Source organism: Amphiura filiformis, chromosome 8 (genome assembly GCF_039555335.1).
Source record: "Amphiura filiformis chromosome 8, Afil_fr2py, whole genome shotgun sequence".
Taxonomy (NCBI): Eukaryota; Metazoa; Echinodermata; class Ophiuroidea; order Amphilepidida; family Amphiuridae; genus Amphiura; species Amphiura filiformis.
Genome location: NC_092635.1, coordinates 56,462,705 through 56,474,371, shown reverse-complemented (window position 1 = coordinate 56,474,371; position 11,667 = coordinate 56,462,705). Strand labels below are relative to the sequence as shown.

Genomic DNA, 11,667 nt, shown 5'->3' with positions numbered 1-11,667 from the left:
TTATGCTTATAAAATCACTGAATACATACAATTCTAACCCTGTATCATATTTCACTTTGGACAAAATATGTGGCAATGTAGCAATTTTACACAACAAGTACAACACTGACTGCCAAAAGGGCTGCTTACTTTTAAGCATTGATACAAATCATGTACCATATTCATTCCAATAAGCGCCCATGCCCCAATAAGCGCCCACTAAGGGTATTTTCAATTGTATAATAATACGAAAATTTGTCTTTAATAAACACCCCTTAATTATTATAAACAAGAGCACCACTGGTGCTGTAGCTCATTTGTTATGGGTTATGGTCAGGAATACCATGCATAGCTATGTATAGCCATGCATAGCTATGTATAGCCATGCATAGCTATGTATAGCCATGTATAGTTATGTATAGCCATGATGCATAGCTATGTATAGCCATGCATAGTTATGTATAGCCATGCATAGCTATGTATAGCCATGCATAGCTATGTATAGCCATGGATAGCTATGTATAGCCATGGATAGCTATGTATGGCCATGTATAGCCATTTCAGTATTCTCAAACCTCAAAATCACCATAGTGCTGTGATCAAGCAGAAATCAGCATTTTGAAAATATACTTACGGTTCTCAAGATATTTCTTTATTCAAGGTAAATTTATTTATTTGTACCTTTTGCTTGTCGAGTATCCTTTGATTTTATTTTGTTTAATACAGTTTTGTTTGTATATTTAATGTCTTGGATGCACCATCGGATAGATGAGTGCCACTGATGTAAAAGCAATTTCCAAATAAAAACTTGAAATTTAAAAACTACAACAATTTCATGGTAAATGCCATGCATAGCTATGTATAGCCATGTATAGCCATGCATAGCTATGTATGGCCATGCATAGCTATGTATAGCTATGCACAGCTATGTATAGCCATGGATAGCTATGTATGGCCATGTATAGCCATGCATAGCTATGTATAGCCATATGTAACCATGTCATAGCCATGTATAGCCATGTATAGCTATGTATACAGGGCTGCCAACTTTGAAAAACACATTTCAGTATTCCCAAACCTCAAAATCACCATAGTGCTGTGATCAAGCACAAATCAGCATTTTGAAAATATACTTACGGTTCTCAAGATATTTATTTATTCAAGGCATTTATTTATTTGTACCTTTTGCTTGTCAAGTATCCTTTGATTTTATTTTGTTTAATAGTTTTGTTTGTATATTTAATGCCTTGGATGCACCATCGGATAGATGAGTGCCACTGATGTAAAAGCAATTTCCAAATAAAAACTTGAAACTAGCCATGTATAGCTATGAATACAGGGCTGCCAACTTTGAAAAACACATTTCAGTATTCTCAAACCTCATTGCTCCATTTTTTCAAATATTTTTACCCGATGACCCTTTAAAAAAAATCTTATACTCAATGACCCCCTTTTTTCAAAATATTATACCCAATGACACCCTTTTTTTATTTTGTTTGTACCCAATGACCCCCTTTTTTAAATGATGCTTTGTACCTGATAGGCCCCTACTTGCGACGCCGGTAGGCACATACCCGTCACTTCTAAAGTGTGTCCCTCTCCCCCCGGGACTATATTATAATAGATAGTGGCCAGCACATTTATAAAGGACTGATTACTCACTACAATCTTCACTCTTAAACTGTGTTTTTCTGAATGTGCTGATCATGTTGATTGCTAGTCGGAAACTCCTGTGAAGCTATGGACATGGCATCTTACCTACTCCATTCTATAACAGTCTGCCCAGTGCCTTGTGTGTTTTCTCTTCAATCATTTTGTTGAATGTAATTTTATGAATCAAATAAAAAAGATAGAAAGTGACTTCACATAAGTTATGTGTCATTTTATTTATAATAAAGAAGTTATTAAATTAATAAAGTAAGACAATTTATTTATCTATAAGTGCATGTCAAATGGGGTACATTGTTCAATACTATTCGCTACTTGCACGGTTCCGCCATTATGCACTATGTGCGGGAGAGCCTCGAACTGGCAGCATACATGAATGGGAATTGAACTAGTCATAACGTTCTGTGTAAGGTTACATAATTCTTCCTTTCATGTATGCTGCCAGTTCGAGGCTCTCCCGCACATAGTGCATAATGGCGAACCGTGCAAGTAGCTTAATAGGCCTACATGAATAAATTATGCCCATATTATAGCTAGGCCCTAAAAACTTTATTTTGTATCGGATTTTTCCCGTTGAAAAGACAAAACTGATGTTTATGATAGCAACCATTTCATCAATAACATTTTGAGTCATTTTTATCCATAAAACGACACAGGATATATGATAGATAACTACTTTCACATCAATAGGGTCCATATGATCACAGGTTGTTGAGAATCTGTGATATGATGAAGATTTTGATTCCATAGATCTGTTATCAACATGATATCATGCTGTTCAGTGGTCAAGGAGTAAGGACCCCGGTCAAGGACACTGATATGACATCATAGGTGATGTAATTTTCTTCTGCTGACCATATGATGCTGTATATTAACTATTATTGTTACATTTAGGCCTATACCTAGAACTTTTAAAGTCATAATTAGTTCAAACATAACTTTGGTAGTACTCACTCGTTTTCGTTCGTTGCAACGGCAAAACATACTTACTTTTCCTTACAAATCGAATAACAATAATTTTAAAACATTCCACCTCAGAGAGGGGTTGTCACCCATATAATGATATACCAGGCATTGAAAAAGTGCTACTCACCTTGAGTAAATGTTTACATAACTAATTGGGTTTAGTGACTGGGTAGATGTGTGATAAATGAGTGAGATGTTTGTTCATAGTCAGGGTTGCCAACCAACAATTTGGTAGCCCAAATTGGGAGAATTTGAGACACTATTTGCTCATGGCTCGTGCACAGAAGTAAGGGCCTACACAGCACGAGCCCAATTGGTGCTTTATCTATTGACTTGCAGAATGTAAGGAACAGCAACACTGAAAAGCAAACATTGTAGCCGCACTGAAACAGTAAAGTTCAACATCTCTTTTACAAATTCGCACTATCAAGGAGTTTGTACAGTGTTTGTAATATGAAAAGCACCACAAACAGTCTGCATAGGAGACTATTTGGTAAAACTTTTCGTAAGAAAATGCTCCAAAAATGATACTTTCTGTCCGAATTTTCTTAGCTAAATAAGTAACAATCATGAACGATCATGCAAAGATCGCCGCCTCAAATTACCAGATCCATTGCTCAAAAGATGTAGCAAGAGAAAGAAAAAAACATACAGAAAAATGGATCATGCCTAGAGTTCATTGCGCTTACGCAATGAGCTAAAAAATTAGGTAAACAAGGTAAAAAATAAGCACCCATCAAAAATGACTTTGTTAAGCGCCCTGGGCGCTTATTGGAATGAATACGGTACATACATTCCCAAAATTACATATAAAAATATACAGTAAAATACAGTATTTTTGTCAAACTTGATACAAAAATGTGATATGCATGCCTTTAATTAAATAGAAATACACCATGTACAATAAAAAAAACCAAGTTTTATAATTTGGGCAGGAACAGTGGCATGAAGTTGTAGGGAACTCATCAGAGCAAGTATGTACATGTGTCCCTTTTCACCTCTCTTCTCTCAGGGTCTCAGCTAGGATTTGACAAGTGCCTGTCCTTTTCACCAAAACTGCCTGTCCAAAATTTGACCATGAAAACAAATATCAGACCTAGATCTGTTCCTTCTGGGGGTTCAGTTAGTTTAAACAGCGGTCGACATGTAATTGCTATAGACTTGACTTGTTTGTCTGGTCTTGTTTTGGTTCACAGAATGAATTCAAACATATTTAGAATTTAGCATGTCACAGACATCCATCCCAATAGCAAACTACCTGTCCGAAATGACAGGTGGATGGATGGCTAGCTTAGCTAATCCCTCGTCTTCAATGAAGTGCCACCGACCAGCCTGAGTCTGTTTACACACCTCAGTTCTCATTAGGTTTCACTGCCTTTTATAACAGAATTGATCATGTTTCACCTCCTTTTTCAACCAAATCAATGGTTAGTGAAAACCCACTTCCTGGGAACTAAATACTGTGCACAAGGTTATTTTTTTTTTGTAACTCATTTACCAATTTGTGTTATACTGCCTCTAGCTATAATGATAGCCTGTTCATACATACTCACGATATAACGACGTTTCTGATTGGATTTGCGCTCTTTTTTGCTGGTCATAAATACCGTTTATGACCAGTACGCAGGGCATAAACAAGCTGCGTCACGCAGCGTTGGAACCCAATTAACACGATCCACGATTTGCTAGTGTTGCGTGATACTGCGCATGTCACCGCGCCCATCTCACGCTGGCGCAAAAGATGACGCGTATCACGCGTTGACTCGACCGTTGACCTCATGAGCCGAGCTGCTCCTGCAAGTAGGCCTACTCATTTTCTTCCAATTTATGAAGGAAAACGGTATGGAAATGTTATTTAAACTTGTAAACCCTTATTATTTTCATCTGTATTGAATTGCTAAGAATGTTGGGTATGTATGAACAGTATGTGAAACTAAACAGGTTTAAGTTTCAAAACAATAAATTGATCTTGGCTTGGGCCGGGCAGATTCGTTTTCAACCCACAAGGTGTGAACCACTACACTGACCATGATGAGTCCGTGCTCACACCTGTGCTGCTGCTGGATTCATTTTATCCAACTCCACACTCTCCCCACCTTCCTTCTCTTCACTACCCAATGCACTATCCGTTTGTTCTGGCTTATTCCTCTTCTGCTCTTTCAACCAACCCACTGTGTTCAGATAGATATCTGCCGAATCCCGCACAATGGCCATGATGTTTTTGGTCAAGAAAGTGGTGACATCCGCATCATGACGGACCCAAAGGATGATTCTTAACGAAAACAATGGGATGTTTACGAAAAGTAAATACAAGGCTGAGTTAAGCGCTAACACCATCTGAAAGGTCTTTTCATCTTGTCTGTTTGAGATATAACGTAACGCAAACAAAGGTACAACGGGAAGCAGGATACACATGCAACCAAATGCCTTGATGGCCTTGTCCATTGGATAAGGCAGGAGCAGACCTGAGTCTGCAATGAATAGATATGAGATAAGCATAAGGCAATCCAGAACATCTAAACTTGCAGAATGAGCAAGTTTATCAATAATAAGCTTGTACTTTGAATTATGCACTTCATTGTGATGTGAATAAGCTAGTAAGCCAAACACGATCCCTGCTAAAGACAAAACAATCTTAATACCAGTAGGCGAAAGGAGAATATCATCAGGCGATTTTAACAATGCTTCACCAAAGCCTGATGGGCTTGAAAACATACGCAGTATCTTTGCTACCAACACTGAGGAATAGAGCAGCCAGCTGACGTACGCGAAAGGCAGCTCTGTGATGGCTGCCTTGAAGACGTGTCTGACAAGACCTCCGCTGCCCTTTGGTATTCTTTTAGGCGATGTCAATTTGGAGAAAAATCTATGGCTCCAGATGAGGGAAATTATCCATATGATGATGATCAAAACATCGAGGGCGATCCAGAAATAACGCCCTGCAGTACTGGCCTTCTCATCAAGCGAGATGAAGATGTAGTCTAGGAGCACCGACTGAAGAATAAGAACTACGATGCACAGGATCTTGGCTCCAATTTCAAGAACATTGATACTCCGTATTTCTGCCATCCTGCAACCTGTGATCAGTAAAATAAAAGAGAAAGTTTTAAGGTGACTATTGACCATTATTATGTTTTGATGAGTCCAAGTGTGTGGCAATATTGGATCCAAAACATAATAATGATAAAATTGGATGCTTTACGCCCAATATTTATTGGTCTCGCTATGAGTTTTAAAATATCAGACTCGACTACGTCTCGTCTAATATTTTAAAACTCATAGCTCGACCAATAAATATGGGCTCAATCGATCCAATCTTATATCAAAATTTGTTAGACTCTGGACGGTCAGGCCTCCAGAAAATTTTCTGCTGTCTGGGAACTTGATGACAAGTGCTGGAAATTTTCTGTGAAATAACCAAAATTGGCTTATGTACGCGTAGCGTACATCACAAGAGCGAAACGCGATGTCATAATGGCCGGGGTCCAGGGCGATGGAAGCTCTCAGGGTTTAGATGCTCTCTCGTGCGATCTGAGCCTTATTTTGGAACAGGATTCTATAAAAATTTACACCCTTTTTCACAAAAAACACAACTTAAAATGTCAAAGTATTATACTGTCAAAACTCACAAATTTCTAACAATGTTGTCAGTTTTTCTTGGTTTATATATTCACATCTAGGGCTCAACCGATTATTGGATCAGATATCGTATCGGCCCAATATTTTCGATATCAATATCGAATCAGATGTCGGTAAAAAAAATTCAAATTTTTTTTAAAAATTTTTAACATTTTTTAGAAGTTTTCTGCTACTTTGAAGAACCATTGGACCTATTCTGAAGGGCTAGGATTATTCACAGTTAATTTGAAAAAAAATTTGAAAATAAATATGCAAACCATTAACTTGTGTTTACCTCTTCATCTATCACATATTATAAATGCATGGAAAACCAATGCATCTATAATAATTAATATGTGATAGATGGAGAGGTAAACATTAAAAATAGGATAACAAACTGTAATTTTTTTCTGATTTTTTTTCTTTTTTTTTCAAATTAACTGTGAATGATCCTGAAATTTCATAATCGAGGCCGTCAGCCTTTTCCGCGGGATCCGCCATCTTGTGGGTACTGCCGTTCTGCATGTCATGCATTAGACATTACGCCCCCCGATTGCGCGGAAGTCGCAGCGCGTGACGCACCTCTTCAGTCAAGCGTCAACGCGGTGATCTTAGCAACAAGGCACTCCGTACCCACAAGATGGCTGCATTGACGTCACAATGACTACCTCTATAGGTCCAGTGGTTCTCCAAAATCGCCGAAAACTTTGAAAAAAAAAAATTCAATTTTTTTTCTGCGACCTCAAGTACTTTCTGGGAACGCCGTTCCCGTGGTCCTTGGAGGCCTGGCTCTAGTACCGTTCGCCAAAATACTTGTGATTGGTGTTATGGTAGTGATGCAAGTTTTATGATGTGTTGACAAACACTTTGCAATTACAATTTTCTAAATGAATGGTAAAAAAATAGGTCTATTGCCATTTGGTCTAATACCATTTCGTCTAATTCTCGTTTAGTCTATATTCAATTGGTCTATTACCAGAAAGGCTAATTGCCACTTAGTCTAATAATCCTATAGTCTAATGTCCATTTAGTCTAATATTGTTTGGTCTAATAACCGGTATGTCTACTAACCATATAGTCTAATAACCATTTGGTCTAATATTTCTTTAATAACCATTTGGTATAATAACCGTTTGGTCTAATAACCGTTAGGTCTAATACTTGTATGGTCTAATAACCAGTTAGTCTAATACCATTTCGTCTATTTATTCATAAACTAAATGCCTGTAAGACTAAATGGTGTGTAGACCAAATGGGTATTAGACCAAATGGCTATTAGACCAATTGGTTATAGACCAAATGAGTATTAGACTAAATGGTTGTTAGACTAAAGGGTTTTAGACTTATTGGTTATTAGACTAAATGGTTATCGGACCAAATGGTTATCGGACCAAATGGTTAAAGGACCAAATGAATATTGGACGTAGTGGATATAGACCTAATGGGTTTAGACGAAATGGATGTAGACGAAATGGATATTAGACGAAATGGTATTAGACCAAATGGCAAATCCCCAAAAAATAGCATACCGGTAATAGCAAATAATAAAGACCTCCCACAGATTTTTGAAAAAGTCCAGATGATATACATGTTATTTTTTACTTGTCTTTGCCTAGTATTTTTTTATATACATTGGTGCAAAATAAAAGTATTGTAACTCATACTCCATACAGATTAGAGTTAGGGTTGTAAAATTCCCGGGAATTTTCGGAGTGGAAAATCTCCACCGGCAATTTTGGGAATTAACGGGAATTAACAGGAATTTTCGGGAATTTTGGGGAATTTTCATTCAAATCTAAAAATCAAACTTTAAACAGAGGAATCACTGTGTAGATTAGGGTATTGGAGTAATTTATAAGAGCATACAATCATAATAAAGAACTTCAAGAATGATCAATAACCATTTTTATCAAAGAAAACAACAAGCATGACCAGATCTTACTGCGTTACCGGTATGTTTTTGTTCAGTGAAACATCTTACACTAGCTAGTACAATGAGTTTTTGAACAATAACCACAAACTCTGAAGGGATAATCATTATCTTAAATCTTATTACATAAAGACTTGAACTATTATTTTAGTAATAGAATACTTAAAGGAGTATTTCGTGATCCTAGCATCCTCTTTTTATGACATTTTTCAGTACATATCCACGAAAAAAGCATATTCCCAAAATTTCAGTTGATTCCGATATTATGCTTTGCGAGTTATGCATGAATGTGTGTATTACACTGCTCCATAGACAATACGTTGTAATTTCGTTCTGGTGCACCAGAACGAAATTCAAATTTCACGATATCTTTGCTAAAACGAATTAATCTGCAAGAAATATTTTGTACATAAACATTATGTAGCAAGAGGTTTCCAGTGATATAAAAATCTCAACTTTTTTTGAGAAAAGTGGGGGGATGAGGCTGTGGATCACGAAATGCCCCTTTAAGCTCTATCAACATTTTTTGTTACCAGCTACCAGCTTAATTGATCTTGAATACCGGTATTAAATTTAAACTCTCATTCAGTGCTACATGTAGCTCATAAGATGTGAACTACAAAGATCTTGCATGAGATAATGCACGGGAGTTAACATCGTCTGTTCAGTACCAAAATACACATGTACCATGATAAAGGCCTACATTACATACCCATTTTTTTTGCGTTTGATTGGACTTTTGAAATTAAAATTACAAATAAACACCAATTATTTTTGATAATCACCAATTATGTTTCGATGCCAAAACACAAATTTTACAGCATTCATATTCCACAGGGTTGGTGCGATTTAAATCAAATGATTTTTTTAAATCACCAATTTAAATCAAGTATTTCATATTTTACCATTTTTGATGTAAGTTAATTTCTTTCTTAAATTGACTGTTTTACTCCATTCCTAATGCTTCTTCAATTAAATACCTCTATGATGTCAGTTCTGTTGCTACAAATTCATCTTCTTCAAGGTGCAGAATTCAACAGGTTTATTCCCATGATATTTTACCAAATTTTTACTTTGAAATTTTCATACGATATGTTAAAGCATGCTTTGATTTTTTGTAAATACCTGATAGGATTGTACATGTCTATCATTCCACTGAACTCTTTTGGCTTTATCATTGGGTATAGCAGTTCTTGGAATTAAAAAAGATTTAAAAAATCATGTAAAAAAAAAAAAATGATTTAAATCAAATAAATCAATTTTTTATTAAAAAAATATATATATTAAAAAATCGCCAACCCTGATGATTCAAGAAGTATAGTATCACTTGTGCTGTTAAATTAAAATAACAAATGATTTCTGAAAATGATAAGAATATTGTCCATTTTCATAGCAATTTAAAGTTTGATTGAGGAAGTCAATTATATGACATGGCAAGTTACATCGTCATTAAAAATGACTCCCATATTCTAAAGGCAAAATAAAGAGGAATGTTGGTCTCAGTGACTCAAAGCTATTGAAAAATCCCAACTGTGTACATTTTTGGTTAAGAAAAATATGCAACATTTAAGGATGAAAATATGCAAGATGCTGGACTTAGAAAATCCCACATGAAAAAATCTTTGAAATTTTTTCAATACTGAAAATATGTGGTAAAAGAACGTATATAAACAATTTAAGGCATATTCTTCATTGGTAGCACTTATCTGATTGTAAACATCATATATAATGTTTTGAAAAGATTAAATTTGCTTTCAATTTGCTTTCTGAATGATTAGATATTAAAATACAAGTTAAAAACATAATTAAAGCCAATAATTGAAAATTCCCCAAATTCCCAATATCCCCGGTCCCTTCAAAATTCCCGGAAACTTTCCGGGAAACTTTCCAAAATTCCCGAAACTTTCCACCCCTTTACAACCCTAATTAGAGTACAGTTTGTACCGGTACCATTTATGTTGCTTTTGGCATTTTATAAAACTAAAACTGAAGTGGCCTAAAAAAAAAGAGAAACCATGTTTAGGATGGATTTTGATAGTAGTTCCATTAAAAAAAGCTGCTATCGTCATGAGACTAAGATCTAGAAACACCCCCGAAATGCTTTTTTTGGGAATTTTGCTAGCTGAATCTTTTTGATGAAAGTCAATCTTTGACTAGATGTAACTTTGTTATGGAAAGTGCTATGACAAAAAAAGGTTTTCAGTGTTGGCTTTCATTACTCAAGGGCTTTAATTTGATATATAAAATGATGCAGTTTGATGGCAAATTTGAATTCACCTGGCATACCTATACTATATAGGTATGCTAGGTGAAAAATTACATCATTGTCAAAATTGACAAAAAGCAAAACTTTTTGTCAAGTTTCATCAAAAGATTCTGTCAAAAAAATTCTAAAATGGCATTTAGGTGTGTTTCTAGATCTTAGTCTCATGGCGATAGCAGCTGATTTTAATGGAACTGCTATCAAAATCCCTCTAAAATTCCATGTGCGACTTGATTATCACCATAAAAAATCATATATTTGGGTCAAGTGAAGTATAGAAAACATATTTATGTACAGTAGGTTTCCTTCACCGACCTATTCTCGAAAAAAATTCAAATTTCTATGTAAATATGCATTGTGTTTGGGCCCCGGTCTCGGCGAATTTCGCTGACTAGCAAATGTGTTAACTACACCTATTTAAATAACTATTCTGTCGGTCCGTGTCACGTCACTTCCGGTTGATGATGTTCGAGTGAAAACAAGTCCTTGATTCGATTTTTGTTGATGATTTCTGTCATTGGTGTAATGTAAACTTCGATCACAAATAGTCAGTGGAATCAAACAACCGTTTCTAAGTCTTCAGAGTGAAAGAAACTTACTTGATTTACCGTTATATACTGACAAACTTAAAATTAAATTCCTTTGTCGTGTGTCGTTTTTTCCGAAATTGAATGCCACTCCAGCAACATCGCTATGTAGCCTCCTTCACAGCCGGTTTCTGTTGTTCACAACAAACCGTGAGCCACATGCAGTTTGGGCCCCGAGACTAGAGATAGCCCGGATGTCCGACCGACAGAATAGCATGATAGAATGAATAATAAAAATTAATGAAAAATTAATTATTAGCAGTATCACTTACCTAAATATTATTTTAATAGGCCCCTTGCCTTAAAGTTATACAATCACACGTACTTCAAACGATTTCTCAGTCTCACTGACTATCAACTCCTCAAATTCCAATTCAACTCACACACACACAGTCAATTGAATGGCAGTCAACGGAGCTGTGTATGCCTGTTTTTTGTGTGGGTGATATGTGATGGGATGGGATGGGCTCGCGACGGGGCGCGATGCAGTGAGCTGCAAAACTCTCTGACTTTCCGTTTCTCATCCAAAGATTTCACTCAATTCAATCTAGTTCATGAAATGAATCATTTATAACAAAATACATACTTTCTAGGTCAGTTCATTGCCATTGGCATTGTTTACGATTTCTCGGCTATGCAATCAATGTGCGCATTAC

At 36.0% G+C, this 11,667-nt stretch overlaps 1 protein-coding gene across 1 annotated transcript; it reads right to left on the bottom strand.

Moving 5' to 3' along the window:
- Positions 1-4,534: 4,534 nt before the first annotated feature.
- LOC140159256 (uncharacterized) lies at positions 4,535-11,667 on the bottom strand. The gene is made up of 2 exons (XM_072182668.1): positions 11,598-11,667; positions 4,535-5,690 (listed from the first exon to the last, which is right to left on the bottom strand). The coding sequence occupies exon 2, from the start codon at positions 5,680-5,682 to the stop codon at positions 4,657-4,659; it is 1,026 nt and encodes a 341-aa protein (XP_072038769.1). The 5' UTR covers positions 5,683-5,690; positions 11,598-11,667; the 3' UTR covers positions 4,535-4,656.

What these genes read in the sequence shown, in the direction of transcription:
- LOC140159256 (XM_072182668.1), bottom strand. Translation starts at nt 5,682, where the DNA reads ATGGCAGAAATACGGAGTATCAATGTTCTTGAAATTGGAGCCAAGATC.